This window comes from Trifolium pratense, linkage group LG4, assembly GCF_020283565.1.
Source record: "Trifolium pratense cultivar HEN17-A07 linkage group LG4, ARS_RC_1.1, whole genome shotgun sequence".
NCBI lineage: Eukaryota > Viridiplantae > Streptophyta > Magnoliopsida > Fabales > Fabaceae > Trifolium > Trifolium pratense.
The window spans coordinates 47,253,095-47,269,570 of record NC_060062.1 but is presented as its reverse complement, the minus strand read 5'-3'; the positions used below and the strand labels follow the sequence as shown (position 1 = coordinate 47,269,570).

The 16,476-nt window shown below is 32.2% G+C and overlaps 1 protein-coding gene across 1 annotated transcript; it reads right to left on the bottom strand.

Moving 5' to 3' along the window:
* Positions 1-4,750: 4,750 nt before the first annotated feature.
* On the bottom strand, positions 4,751-15,398 carry LOC123881587. Its single transcript, XM_045930307.1, has 12 exons — positions 14,757-15,398; positions 14,561-14,662; positions 14,394-14,474; positions 11,936-12,045; positions 11,669-11,804; positions 9,767-9,865; positions 9,114-9,201; positions 8,394-8,842; positions 8,144-8,320; positions 7,817-8,014; positions 6,071-6,397; positions 4,751-5,148 (listed from the first exon to the last, which is right to left on the bottom strand). Exons 1-12 carry the CDS (start codon positions 15,015-15,017, stop codon positions 5,056-5,058), a joined length of 2,121 nt encoding a protein of 706 aa, XP_045786263.1. The 5' UTR covers positions 15,018-15,398; the 3' UTR covers positions 4,751-5,055.
* Positions 15,399-16,476: the final 1,078 nt, after the last annotated feature.

Sequence of the window (16,476 nt, the reverse complement as noted above, 5' to 3'; positions counted from 1 at the left end):
CTCTCACTTTCTCTTCATAGAACCAAACAGACTCTAAGTTCTCTTTGAAAAGTCATAGCTACTTTTTATTTTAAGCTTTTAATAAAAATATTAGCCAAAAAAAATATTAAAAAATTGGCCAAATAAATTTGTAAGTAGAGTCAAAATTAGTTTATATTTTCTCCATCCCAAAATATAAGAATTCACTGACCACTGCACGTATGTCAATACATAATTTTGATTACGATATCTGTAATTCTTTATTATAAAAATTATAGAAATTTGATATTTTAAAAATATTCATCGAAACAAATCAAACAAGATCTTATATGATAATATTTACATTTATATACTTTTAGAAAAATACGATAAAAACAAGACATATGAATAGTGAATTTAGTCAAATGAGATCTTATAAAATGAGACGAAGGGAGTAAATAGATATCACAAAAAAAATAGTTTACAAATAGTCACTATACTATTTGATAAATTTATTTTTTTCTCAAGTAGCTTAATTACTAAAAATTCATCTCTTAAGATGAATAAGTGAAAGATGTCGAGTTTATACATACTTATAATAAAAATACAAAATCTCTAGCAATTGACTACTAAATAAAAATTTAATAATAGATTTTAATTTTAATAGATTTTAATTATGCTTAGGTTGTTGTAATAAAATTATGCCAATATAGTGTAGCATAAGTAGTTAATATTTGGTTCCCTTAATTATTTGATTCTAAGTTCGATCTTCGACCAATTTGTATGGAAAAGTATTTGTTGGGACATGTAAACTCCTTAAATTGATCTCAATTACTTTAAGAAAATTAGTCTTCACATATGTGCTTGAAAGATATATTTGATTTACTAAAAGAAAAGCATATTTAATGAGTAATGATCTTTAAAATAAAAAAAAACAAAGTGGAACATAAGCCAAGGAGAAATGAACAAGTCCGTTTGTTTGTAATAATGAGCAAACATGATGATGCCGTAACGTAAACGGTAATCCCGCTCTCATTGCTCAAACAGAGGCGAGTCAGAATCTCACGCTCGTCTCACGCGGAGATAGTGTCATAGTGAGATAGTACTGCAAAAAAAAACACTTAGGGCCCGTTTGGTGCGCAGGATAGCATAGTAACAGGATAGGATATAAAACAGGATAAGGATAGGATATGATAACAGCAGGATAACAGTTATACTCAGTTATCATATCCTGTGTTTGGTGCACACAGGATAACAAACATGATAACTATTATATTTTGTTTTTAATACATACTTGCTCATAATAATATGATAAGATATATAACATATTCAATTGACAAAATTACTCTCGTAAAACAATTGTTATTTTTTTAAAATTATTTTGTAATACTTTGAATTTTATAAATAAAAAATATAAATAAGTAATCAAATAACTTTATATAATAATCATTTTACTTTAAAATAAAAAATATAAATCAGTTTCCTATTTGTCAATTTTTTAATAATTATTTTACTTTAAAATATTATAATTTTAGTAAAATTTTGATTTTTTTAGAATATATAAATTACAAAATTACTCCTGTGAGAAAATCACATATATATTTAAAAATTAATTATTTTATTATTTATATTTTATTAATTTTATTTTATGTATTTTAAAATATATTTTATAAAATAAATCAATAATTTTTTTTCTTCTTATCCTATCCTGCTGGTAACCCAGCTCAAATTCAAGATAAAAATTATAACTAGAGAGACAGGATAGGATAAGCTTCAGGATTAACTTATCATATCCTGCTGTATCACCAAACACTGGATTGCGGCAGGATATGATACAGTTATCATATCCTGTCTCTTATCCTGTGCACCAAACGGGCCCTTATCGATTACCGTAAACCTTTTTACATTGACTTTTTTTTTTCTTAATTGCATTGTTTTTCTTTTATTTATTAAGGAGTCGTGCCAACACAGACCTCAGCGCAACAAATTATAACATAGATTCCACTAGGGGTGCTCGCGGTTCGGTTTGGATCGGTTTTGAGGTAAAAACTCATCCGATCCAAAAATAAATTCATTTGCGGTTTGGTTCGGTTTTGGATGACAAATAAAAAAAATTCGATCCAATCCGATCCAATATTATGCGGTTTAATTTGGATCGGTTTTTGGATATCCAAATTATAAATTATAATTTTTTTAATAAATATAAATATTATAAAAAACGCTACAAAATAATAGTTTGACATTTTTGACAAAATAAATATTAAGTTTGATGTAAAATATAACATATAATATATTGAAAATTAATATTTTGGAATGACAATTACCAATTATATTCAAAACATACAAAAAGTAAAAAAAAAATAGATTAAATTAAACTAACATATAGTATTAACAAAATTTAAAATAGATTAAATTAAACTAACATATAGTATTAACAAAATTTAAAATGAAAAAAGGTTAATGCAATAATATATATTTATACTAATAAAAAGATAAATAAATATTAAAATATATGTATGCGGTTTGGTTTGGTTTGGATCGGTTTTAAGAAATCAATCCGAAATCCGATCCGATCCAGCGGTTTTCACAAAAGAACATCCAAACACATCCAAAAAACTTCGGTTTTTTGCGGTTTTCGGTTTTTTTGGATCGGTTTTCAGTTTTTATTTGGATTGGTTTGGATTTGAGCACCCCTAGATTCCACCATTCGGGTAGATCTTAGGAAAAAGTGCAATGGAGGTCATTTTCCTAGACCATGGATTTTCATGATCATCCGGTGACCCCATCCAAGTAGGGGTGCTCGCGGTTCGGTTTGGATCGGTTTTGAGGCAAAAACTCATCCGATCCAAAAATAAATTCATTTGCGGTTTGGTTCGGTTTTGGATGACAAATAAAAAAAATCCGATCCAATATTATGCGGTTTAATTTGGATCGGTTTTTGGATATCCAAATTATAAATTATAATTTTTTTAATAAATATAAATATTATAAAAAACGCTACAAAATAATAGTTTGACATTTTTGACAAAATAAATATTAAGTTTGATGTAAAATATAACATATAATATATTGAAAATTAATATTTTGGAATGACAATTACCAATTATATTCAAAACATACAAAAAGTAAAAAAAAAAATAGATTAAATTAAACTAACATATAGTATTAACAAAATTTAAAATAGATTAAATTAAACTAACATATAGTATTAACAAAATTTAAAATGAAAAAGGGTTAATGCAATAATATATATTTATACTAATAAAAAGATAAATAAATATTAAAATATATGTATGCGGTTTGGTTTGGTTTGGATCGGTTTTAAGAAATCAATCCGAAATCCGATCCGATCCAGCGGTTTTCACAAAAGAACATCCAAACACATCCAAAAAACTTCGGTTTTTTGCGGTTTTCGGTTTTTTTGGATCGGTTTTCAGTTTTTATTTGGATTGGTTTGGATTTGAGCACCCCTAGATTCCACCATTCGGGTAGATCTTAGGAAAAAGTGCAATGGAGGTCACTTTCCTAGACCATGGATTTTCATGATCATCCGGTGACCCCATCCAAGTAGGGGTGCTCGCGGTTCGGTTTGGATCGGTTTTGAGGCAAAAACTCATCCGATCCAAAAATAAATTCATTTGCGGTTTGGTTCGGTTTTGGATGACAAATAAAAAAAATCCGATCCAATCCGATCCAATATTATGCGGTTTAATTTGGATCGGTTTTTGGATATCCAAATTACAAATTATAATTTTTTTAATAAATATAAATATTATAAAAAACGCTACAAAATAATAGTTTGACATTTTTGACAAAATAAATATTAAGTTTGATGTAAAATATAACATATAATATATTGAAAATTAATATTTTGGAATGACAATTACCAATTATATTCAAAACATACAAAAAGTAAAAAAAAAATAGATTAAATTAAACTAACATATAGTATTAACAAAATTTAAAATAGATTAAATTAAACTAACATATAGTATGAACAAAATTTAAAATGAAAAAAGGTTAATGCAATAATATATATTTATACTAATAAAAAGATAAATAAATATTAAAATATATGTATGCGGTTTGGTTTGGTTTGGATCGGTTTTAAGAAATCAATCCGAAATCCGATCCGATCCAGCGGTTTTCACAAAAGAACATCCAAACACATCCAAAAAACTTCGGTTTTTTGCGGTTTTCGGTTTTTTTTTATCGGTTTTCAGTTTTTATTTGGATTGGTTTGGATTTGAGCACCCCTACATCCAAGTAAGTTCTTAATTGCATTTTTAGTTTCTTATTTTATCAAACTCCCAATAATAATTTTTTTATGTTAAAATAAATTTTTTTTCTCTCTATTTTCATACTTGTTGTAATTTTTGTCTTAACCTGTATTTTTCTTCTAAAAACAGCAATTTTTCCCGTCCTGATTTATTGTCTTTAACATTGAATATAAAGATGAAACAGCAGTACATAAATTTTGACTCAACTGACAAAAATGCCGAAATTGTTGGGTCAGACGTCATGATCGGGGCTCAAACCCCGGCTTCCCACTTGTGTGTGTAAATTTATAATTGTTTTGTCATTTCGTCTTTTACCCAAGAAAAATGAAATATCATATTTGAGATCAAAAGTCACTACTTTTAGAGTAAAAATAGAGGAACTAAAAATTGCAACGAATGGGAAAATAGAGGAACTAAAAATTTTAGATTTAATAGAGTTGTTAATTTCATATGACAAAAAATATACTTGATTGATAAATATTTTTTTTTGGTTGATAGACGAAATGACAAAGTCATTGAAAACTCACACACACACAAGTGGATTGACCGGGGTTCGATGAAACATTCAAGCACACCAATCATTTCTGTATTACTTACAAATTTCTCATACTAAAACTGAGAATATAAATCATTTCTGTACAGAGAATAAGATCATGTCAAATTCAGATTTCAAACGTTACGTGACAACTTCCTCTTTGCACATTTACACGTGGTATAAAGAATTTCACAAGTTTAAATAAAATTATATTGGAAAAGTAATTTAGCTTGTCTGCATTTTAATAAACTTGATTCTCCTTCCACATTGCCTACATAATGCCTATGCAAATATCTGCTGAATTACTGTCTCCGCATTTCCGTTGTATTGGCCAAGCAGATGGATAGCATCGGCCCTCGGCAAAGCCAAAAACTCCTGCATAACATGCAAAGAAACCTTGTTATGAAACATTATTTGATTGAACTGAAGTCTACTACTAGTGAAAAGAGACAGCAGATCATTACTGATGGGGAGGGATGGTGACTGAACTTCAAAACTAAAATACTAAATTTAAGCCTTCCAAAAAAAAAAAAACTAAATTACGAATATCAGTATAACTGATGAAACTAGTCACATTGATATTACTTAGTTTGAGCCACATATGAGAAGTCACACTTATTTGCCTGTCCCAAGAAAAACAGAGAAATCACTATGTCATAGTTACACACAACCAGAGGAAAATAACTAAATGTCAACAGAGCAGCCTCTCAAGTTAACTTGCAAGACAATATGAAGGGTTTGAACTTTGAAGTTTTACACAAGACAGAATTTGGCATGCAAGATAAAATTCATGAAACTGCATAGGCATGTTTTTCTTCACCTGATTAAATAAGGTAAATTCTTCGATACCCTTTGAGTTAGGTTGGTACCGGTACCCAACTAAACTCTAGGGTACCGGAGTGTTCACCAAATAAGAAACAGTAGTCTATAGCATAGACTCAAATGGGATTAAACAAACTAGAAGAATTAAACAAGACAAAATACTAACAAATAAATAAATATATGTAAAACCCATTAGGACAATTAATATTAGAGGCTTCATTGTTTCCAAACAACTCATGTTGTAAATGTATTGCTTTCTCAATGTCAGATTAACAAACAGAAACAGTGTAAGTCAAAACTAGAACATATTTCCTATAAATATATAACATGAAGTTAATTAAATATTGCATAAAAAAACAATATAGCAAGATATCAAAACCCACCAAAAGATTAAGAGCATATGACATGGTAATCAAATATTCAATTTTTGCAAGGAAAAGGGAAACGGAGTTAACAGCAAGAAACCATAACCTACCATTACTTTGAGTATTGCATTTTCATCACAGATGACATCCCTGGAAGACTCTTGGGTTGGACTGCTACCATCCTCTGACATTTTGGTGCCTGAAGATACTGTAACCTGAGAAGATCCATTTGTGCAGCTATCAGCACATGACTTGGACGTATATACTGGAGCAAGGAAGGGAGTATTAGCTTCCTTCAAGGAATCGATCTTCAAAAGACCTTCAAAACGATCTTTGCACATTTGAAGTTTAAACCACTCATTATGACTATAAAGTGTGGCTCGCATTATTTTCATGAGTTGAGGTTCTTCAATTCCAAGCCTCCGACCAACTGCAACCTATTTATAATGAAGAAAAATGCTTCTTATTACGAGACGAAATACAAGAATGAATCATGACTTTGAATTAATATCCCACGTGCAACGTGATTTCCGCTCAATCCCAATATTATGTGTGTTTTTTTTCTTTTCTTAACGTGTGTTTCTTGAATTTCGTTAGCAAACCTTTTGTAATAAATAGCAAAGCTCTAAAATGGATTTTATAGTTCAAAATAACACATTGTAGTGAAATATTAGTATCTAGTAAACAATAGAATAAAGTCCTTCACGGAAAAGCTTTCAGGTACAGAGTACAGCATGAACAGCACACCAGCAGAAAACGAAATATCGCACACTAAAGATAGACATGGTAAGGGCTTGCTATAAATACTTTTTGCATCAGATAATTTACTGTTATTTGGAAGTCCATATTATTTAGGATTGCTAAGCTATCGACACTAAATTGGTTTACATTTGTGAATGTTATAAGCTTTCAACACATATCGATCATTCACAATCATAAATTATATGCAATCCCGCATAAGGAATCTCTACCTTTACACTATGTTTGGTTGCAAAGAAAGTGGGAGGAAGGAAAGAAACGAGATGGGAAGTTTCTCGGAAGTAGCATCTTCCTTTGTTTGGTTGTCACACAAAAGGGAAGGAAAGATCAAATATTTGTGGGTTGAATATGAAATATGCCCTCTGCACTATTTTTTAAAGAAAGCGCAAGGAGAGCTCATTTTCTGGTAAAATGTCCAAAGTGCCCTTGGTTTGAATGGTGTGCATGATTAGCAATTATTTACGAGAGAATTATCATCTCTTGTGTTCCACTTTGTTTTTGCCTTTATTCTATTTCTTTCTTGTTATTTTTAAGTAATCAATTTTTGTTGTTAAACTTGTATGTAATTAAAAAATCATCTTACTTTCAATTTACTTAATTTACTTTCTATTGATTTCCATTCCTTTAACATTGTTTCCTCTCACTTTCATTCCTTTCACTTTATTTTCTCATCCAAACATAGCATTAGGGAGGCAAAGTTACCTACCCTTTTTCCTATATCTCTCATTTTCTCTCTCATCTTTTCCCTCCATGTTTCTCCACCTTTTTTCACATTCTCTCTCCACTTTAGCTTAAAGTCAGCCAAAGGTAGAGAACCCAAAGTTAAAGGATCCAAATCCAGATTACCTTCTTTTTCTATTAGTACTCCTAGACATATATAATGTTGGAATGAGGGATCAGACTTGCCAACAATTCTATCATGAATTTTACTTGGGAAAACACCATCAAAGAGAAATTTATATTTGTACTCCTAGACATATATAATGTTTTTTTTTTTTTTTGAAAAAGGATATATAATGTTGGAATGAGGGATCAGACTTGCCAACAATTCTATCATGAATTTTACTTAGGAAAGTCTGATTAGCAAAACACAAGACCTGGAGAGAAGCAGCTAGGGCATGTAGAGGTAATGCATTTCCAAGAGCATCTTGATTTGGTCGCAGTAAAGCCAATAGAGTTTCCTTCAAAGGCTTTAATAAAGCAGGATCACTAGCAGCTAAAGGACCCAAATGGGAGCAAGCAACCTTTAAAGCAGCATTATAATCACCAGAACTGACCAACTTGAGGAATTCAACCTACAATCAGAAGTCCCACATAGAGATAACATTAATGATGATGTTATGCAGACCCTAGCGACAACCCCTAGCCATCTCCTATAAAATTAATAAAGAAAACGCTATGGACAGCAAATAGAAGCCACTCACCTGCTTGAGTTGGAAGAGCAAAACAGAGTTCTGGCCAAAGAAGTTTGGATCAATAGTATTGACTTCTTCAACTGCTTCAGCAGCCATCCCTTTGCTAGCTAATTCCTTCATGCCCAACAGAATCTCATATTTATCCTCCACATTACTAACATCAAGTACAGAAAGCTTTTCAGATCCCTGGAAACAATAATCTGTCAATGATTGATCTCCTACATAGCATATAATAACATCAAAATTATCAAACATATACCTGTTTTTCCTTTGATAAAGTTGAAACAGTGGTACTTATGCTATGTTCTTGCTGCTTGTGCTCTTCCGAAGAAGAATTCGCCATGTAACTATTGTCATCATATCGTCCTCTCCATCGCTTACGCTTTGCTCTTTCTCCATTTCCAGGCAATCTGCTTCGATGCAAACCACTTGGATCTTCAAGGTGCTGTGATCCACTGGTGCTACAGTCTTCATGAATACTTGCAAGCTCAGAAGCACATCGTACTTCATAATCTATTCCTTGCATGCTCGTCACATCAGCATTATTTTCAGGAGAACCATCCATCTGAGCATTGGTAACGGAAGTTTCACCATCAGAATGCTTACTGGTATTACAATCCAGCTCGAGAGAACAATCTCTTGATGAGCAATAGCCAGGGTCTTGTTGGTTGGATTTTACAGGTTCTGGCATATGTTGTTTCTCAGTTGCTAAGTTCACATAAATTGAGAAGATATGATCAAAATAAGATATGAGAAAATATTTTAATTGAAATATTAGACAATACTGGTAAAAAAAATCGCCACCTAAAAGCATTAATTCAAAACTTGAGTAAGACTTGATATCCAATGAAAGATGAATGATCAGAAAAATCATCAGAAAAATCAACAAAAGATACGAAATATTGGAAGCTAGTAGCATGGAATTATTTCTACATATTTCACAAAAAGAGAGCTGGGTTCAACAGAGGAGATTCTATACCAGAGTCGACAATGCCTCTGTAGACACAATACTCACGAACAAGTTGATCAAGGAATGGGACATCCAATCTCATCCGACACAATTCATTCTGCAACAAAAAGGATACAATAATGAACACGTGAAGGAAATATCAAACTTAAAATTAACAAAATCACTGATCAGCCAAAAATCGTTTGGTCATATTGCACTAACAAACAACTGTTGTTCATTTTTTCATTTCATCCCTTTATGTTTGCAGCCTTTATCCCTTACCACTGACACATTGAGGAGATTGTTTCTTAGGTTTGAAAGTGGAAAAACAAATTAAGGGAATATTATTTCTTGGCTATCAATATTGTTCCTTAGATCCGGTTAATACATGAAAAACAGTTTTTAAATCCAAAGTTTCTAGAATCAGAGACAATCGAAAGTTATCAGCAGTACAATTATATATTCAGGAATATTCGACTATAAAGCAGAATCAAAAGATGAAATGCTAGAAACTGACATTCTAAATTTTAGTTTTTTATCAGAACAAAAAGAAAATCATCTACACTTGGCCAAATTATATATTAAACAAACAAAAAAACTTGAAGTAAATGAAAGAGTTACAGGGTAATATTTAAAATGGTGCCAGCCAAAAGCAAGTGAACTATTAAGATTATATATGTAACCTGAAATGCCAGGAATAGATCACCCTTGGCAAATCTTAAGCTATCTATTGCCCCTTGTCTGGTAAGCTCTACAGCATGTGCCAAAGCCTGTATGTCCACCTGTATTTCAGAGCCAAACATATAACTTCAGCTTAAGAATAAGAACGATGCATCGTTAAACACATGAAAAATAGGCCAGATGCATCATTATAAAACGTTGAAATGTATTCATAAGCGTTTTCACAAAATGATGACATGACATTCACTATTAATTACATGGACTTCCGATAGACAGCCTCTGTTAGGATATAGAAATGTATTCATAAGTTTTCACAAAATGATGACATTCACTATTAATTACATCGACTTCCGATAGACAGCCTCTGTTAGGATATAGAATAATGCTAATTAGAGTAGCTAAGGTTAGTTATGGGAAGTTAGTTAGTTAGTTAGTTAGTTAGTTAGTTAGTTAGTTAATGTTAAGGGAAGTTAGTTAGTTAATGTTATGGGAAATTAGTTGGTTAGTTAATGGGGTAGTAAGGATTGTCATGTTCCAATCGGGAGGTTTTGGAGTTAGAAAGGGTATCATTTTAATATTATAAATTTTGTGAATAGAGTAGCAACTCTATTGTGAAGGGAAAACTCTTGGATGAAAGATTCCTCTCCTATTCTTTCCTTTTTTTCTTCCAATAAATGTGTTTTTTCTTTGGAATCCAATTCTTGTGGTACTAACACCCTCCCATAACTACAGTCAACAGAAGAAAAGAAAACAGCAGCAAAGAACCAGGAACCTGTGTGTGTATGTGTATACATCTCTATAAGGTGTATGATGTGAGTTTGCATTGTAACAACCTGATCTGGCAGATTGGGTTAGAGCGAAAAATTGAGCAATGCCTCCCAGGACTCCCAATTCTCTCCAAATGACTAGGGGCATCAGTTTAGCGCTTATTCAGTTAGCCAAGCGTATATTGTATAAGAGCTTATGATAAATTGTTCTAAAACAATAGCGGAGCAAATGAAAATAAGCTGAAAACAGTTTACGAACAATAACATAAATTATGTTCATAAGCTCTTCCAAACACTTATGCAAGTACAAATGTCGCAAGGTAAGCCTAAATAAGCTCTTTCAAATGCCGCTAGATATCTCCACATCTCCCCAAACCGGAGTGTGGATAAGGGATATAGGTATCTGGGAACGTACTGTTGTCCTACCTGCTAGACATCACTTATTATTTGCCAAAGAATTAGGTACACTACTGTTCTTTAAGGCCCAACATCTTGGGGCATCAAGCTCCCAAGAGATTTGATCCTCTTGTGCAAAACTTCTTGCACTATAGCCTCAGCGTATGATGTCGATGGCCCGAGGTAGAGCACTCAATGGGCTAGGGTGGCCCCATTTCGCCTTCTAACACACCAATCCATCCACTACTATTGTTTCACTGCCTTTTTCCACAGTTGCTCAAGTCCAGAAAAGTCTCCACCAATTCAACTCCTATGTCCATTCTCATGCCCAACAAGTGATGCTCCAGGATGTGAGAGCTCTAATACTAATTGATCGGAGTTGGTATTTTATTAGAAGATTTTGTGAAGATTCGCCTGATCACTGAATAGAACGCGCGACTTCTCTCACAAATGAACATATAAGTAAGTTTAACACTCCAACTCACCACTTATTTAAAGGCAACATACAACTGTCAGCCCAACTAACATAACAAACACTCACCTAACAAACCTATCACAGTTATGGAAAACAAGAGAAAACAGGGTGAGAAAGAACAGAGAAGAGAGGTCAAGAAGGATAGATCGTGGCCTTCCAAATGGTAATAAACACAACATAGACATACTTCATATTATCCCTGGAAATCAATATTATTATGCTCAAATGTCATAAAACGTAAGGATTATACAACATAGATCTCTCACCTCATCAAATGGTGGTACTTCATATAATATGTCCTGTGGTGTTGCAGGTGGATCACGTTCCTCAAGGAGTAATCTTTCAGTCAGGTCTGAGATGGGTGATGTAATACCTTGACGTAAACAATATGCCCTGTGTATACTATAAAAAAGGCAGGAAATCCATAAGAAAAACATTGTAAAATTTGGCATAATATGATTGTTTAGAAATAGAAACAATATCATTTGTCCAGATAATAATAATAACTAAATGAGATGAAGTTGATGGATAACCTTATCAAATATCTCAGGGCCATCGAAAAAACTGGATCATAAGCATTTAAATGAGCTCTTAACATAGAAGACATAAATCCAGCTAACTCGAGCCGCCTCCTTTCAGACCACTGCAAGATAAATCACGACAAATTGATGATGAGCTTAAAAATTCATTCTTGAAACCCTAAGTATAAGATCATACACAACTCTTTTCAAAAAGAAGGTAGGTGCAATTTTCAACATCATTATCAATAAAGTTTTAAATCAGTTGATCTGGAAAGTGAAAACATTAAAAGATAAAAAGTGGACAGGAAATAGCATGTTCTGTGTTCTGTATTTTTTTTTATACTAAAGAAAGAAATGAGTTTCCACAGGAGTATCAACCCTCCCCGCCTACAACTTGCCACTCAGTCAAAAACTTGCAACTGACTCAACAAGGACAATGTCCCTCTTTCCTAACGGTAAAAATGTCAATAGGTGGCAACTAGCAATATGCCAATATGCACAAACAACAGAGCTCTGAGGGGCCATATCATTAGAATTAGAATGCAGTTGGCAAGATGCTGCCAAAATGCATCTCTGACACCTACAATGGTGTCCTGAAGAGTAAAAATAAAAACCGGCCAAGAAGTGTTTCTACAATTAGCAGTGTCTATCACACATCACCAAATTTTGTGGACATCTACCAACAATCATCCACAACAAAAAAAGAAAAAGGTTCTAAAAGTTAAAGGTAATTACATTTTTGGTTCCCGTTTTAGTTACAAGTCTCCTAGCTGTCCCAGATTTATTTATCCATTTCTACCCTTTTCCTGGCTCACATCTTCAACCCCTTCCACATTTCTATATCCTTGCTCCCCAAAACCAAAATCTTGAAGACAAAGCCAAACTTCTTTTCGAACTACTTGAGCACAACCCACCATGATGAATCGTAGTGGCTCTCTCTCCTTATTTATATCTTCTACCTATTCCAACCTGACCAACTAAGGCTCTGTTTTAGTGGGTAGTTTTTTATTTTATAAAAAATAATAAAATTAAATTAAAGGTTAAAAATGGAAAAAACTGTAAAAAGCTATAAGCTATAAGCTCAAACGCTACTTGAAATAGCATCTCAAAAAAAGCTATAAGCTCGTGAGAAAAGCTTTTTACCAAACACTTTTATTTTTTTCAAACAAGCTTATAAGCTAGTCCAATAAGCTAGCTTATTGGACTTACCAAACACACCCTAATTAAGTTTCTTAACCAACAGACTATCAAAATATAACTAACTATATATTACCTTAATTTTTTTTGCCAACTCTTGTAAAAGTTGAACAACCAAAATAATGTAATCAAATTGTTCTAACTTTGATGTTGATAGGAATATACAGGTGAAATACTCATGTGCCATTTCAGAACACTGCCACTGCAGTAGTTCTGGATGAAACTTAAGTTCTAATTAATCAGTGGTGGGGTGATTGCATCGTGCACATAATAATATTTTTGGTTTCACCAACACCCACACTCCATCACAGCCAATCTTGTTTGTGAAGCCTCGGGCACTAAATGTGAGTACCTCTTCCAACAGAGATTTGAATGTTGGTTCGCCGCATTGTGGGAGACTGGCCTATTTTGCTAGACACAACACTCATTGATGAGCATTATAGTATTTAAGCAAATGTATGTGGCATTCTATAAACCAGTAACGTTTTCAATACTCTACAACTCTGATTAATGATTAAGAATAATAAAAACAAATAGCGATGTATATAAGGGGCAGTTTAGTTTGTGAAAACATTTTCTGTTTTCATTTTCTAAAATGTGTTGATTTTAACTTGATAATAGGAACATTCATAGCAAAACAACTCTGTTTTCATAAAATGAACAATTGTGATGAAAAGAAGGAGAAAGGCTAGTTAGAGATGATGCATTTTTAATGTATATATAAAATATAAACGATACTACCTCCATTTTTTAACTGCCACTTAAGATAATAACACGTTAAGAAGTTATGCCTACATTCTATACAATTATTAACTATAATTAAGCCAAGGTAAGTGTTTAATCAACAAACTAGTAATTAATGTTATCTTTTACTATCAAAATGAAACTTATGGAGACGGCATAGTCATCAATCCTATGATGCACGGCTACTCCATTTCAGGGAGAGTACCAGTATCGGGTACGTACCAGTACCGGGTACATACCCGTACCTTAATTTATGTCCATACATGTACATTAGTTTCTCTAAAAATGCAGTACCCCGTACCATATGGGTACCAGTACCATACCCGCACCTAGGCAACGTAGCATCAATCAAATAACACAAATGAAAGCATCAAACACACAACACTTAACTAATAAGTGAGTAAAATATATACAAATGATTACTACATACTACAACTTATTCAACACCATCTTCTCCACATACTACAAGCTACAAAATCAGTACTTCACCGGGTGAAACAGACACAGTAAAAGTAGAATTGAAACCTACCTCATTTGCCACAGGAGAGGTCTTATCTTCCTTATCATAAATAAATGCGAGCAAAACATGCTTGAACTCCTCATATGCTTCCTTAAATACAAAGATTACCGTCAGAATCAAGCTTCAAACAACAAAAATCAAAGAATCGCAAAATTTCAATTTCTAGATTCAGATACCGGATAAGCATCAAGTGCACAAGGAGCAAGAGAAGTCCTCAAACAATCAATAGCAGAATCACGATCCTCACTCGTTCCTTTCCGAAGAAGCTCAACAAATTTCTACACAACACAACAACGAAAATTTCATTACAAAGTGAAATTACAATAACCATAGCAAAACCTAGAAAATCAATAGAAATGGAAATTAACCTACCTGTTTTTGCAAACGGAAGAGAATCCTGTGATCGTTAAGAATTGAAGGAGCGTGGAGACGGAGGAGATCGACGGCGGCGTCAATTGCACCGGTTTCTAAGGAGCGTCTGATCTGACGAATGATGAGACGCGAGTGGTAAGAGGAAGAAGAAGGAGATGAAGGAGAAGGTGAAGAAGAAGAATCTTCGATCAGATTTTCCAATTTGGCGAATTCGATAACGAGAGTATCAAGAGCTTCCCAATTCACCGGTGTAGATTCCATTATTATCTGGAAGTTTCTCGAGAAAATTTTGTGAGAGAAAAAAGAAGGGTATTGTTTGGTTGGTTTGGGAATTTTTTGGTAGAGATTGATTGAGATTTTTTTTTAGGTTGGATGAAAGAAAATGAAAAATTGCATGAAAGGCGGCGATGTGCGGTAAATAAGGATTGATTACGTTTCTGTAATTTATAGCTCACTGCCACGTTTTTCTTACAAACTCCTATCAAACGACCAAATACTCACACATAATAAATGAGACAAAATTAAATTAAATTAAATTAAATTGACTTGTTAATCAAAATCAAACGTATTAAGTGGTGATGAGCAACATTGTATAAAATTGCGGTACATTAGATTGATGAACAAAATATAATGCACTAAGATGATGATCATGGTGTAGAATTATATATATTGGTATTGGGAGCGGATTGTATAGTTAAAAATATTAAAATAAAATTCAAATAATTATGTTTAATGATGCATAGTTTTAGGTTAATTCAAAAAAAATTAGTGGACTTTGAATTAGTTTACGTTTTTTTTTTTACAATTTGGTACTAAACAAAAATGAAACTTTCTCTTCATCAATTTGTTTATTTTTATTTAAATACATTATTTTATTTTTGGTCTTGCAATACTATCATTAATTTATTGAAATTTTCATATTTTATGAGATTTGACTTTCTCAAAAAGTTTGTATATTAATTTCTAACTTTCTATAGAAGTTTTTATATTAATTGTGTGTTAATTACGAATTAATTATTGCACCAAAAATATTATCTCAAACTTTGGTATATAAGATAGCTACACTCAAGGAATATGATTTCATGGTAAAACAAAATTTTAGAAACATTGCCAAAATTGACTAAAAATACTTTTGCTTTTAGCTTTCTTTCATCTTTTTTTCTCATTACCCTGATCTAGGATTGTTTTTCAACCAATTTGTGAATTATTTTTTTTACATGTTCTTTTCTCTTATTTAGTTTTTATCATTTCTCATCTCTATGGCCTATATGTTTTTTCCAATGGATCTAAAGAGCATATTTAAAGACGAAGAATAAATTTATTTATTCAATTTTTTTAATATGTTGATGAGATCCTTACAGAAACTGATGCATATGTCTACGAGAGAAAAAATAACATGTGGATTGGGAACGGGGAGTGGAGGATTACTATACACGCTGCCCTCCCCTTTAAAATATGTAAAATTTGCATTATTTTTCATATCTAAATAAATTACATTAAATAAAATAAAAATTATAGATAAATAAAAAATCACAAAATTTTAATAATTTATATTTTTCATTGAACATTAACCCATGCAATTGCACGGGTAAGTTATACTAGTAAACAAATAATAGTGCTCATGTGACGATAGTATTTAAATTTATAGCTCACTGCCACATGTTTTTAAGAATTTTGTGTATGAAATAGCAGTGTCCAACAATACATGTTGGGTACCAAA

Coding starts and splice junctions, on each gene's coding strand:
- LOC123881587 (XM_045930307.1), bottom strand. CDS start 15,017: ATGGAATCTACACCGGTGAATTGGGAAGCTCTTGATACTCTCGTTATC. Junction 8,843..9,113: donor CAGAGGCATTGTCGACTCTG/GTATAGAATCTC, acceptor ATGTGAACTTAG/CAACTGAGAAACAACATATG. Junction 6,398..7,816: donor CCCTAGCTGCTTCTCTCCAG/GTCTTGTGTTTT, acceptor CATTATAAATAG/GTTGCAGTTGGTCGGAGGCT.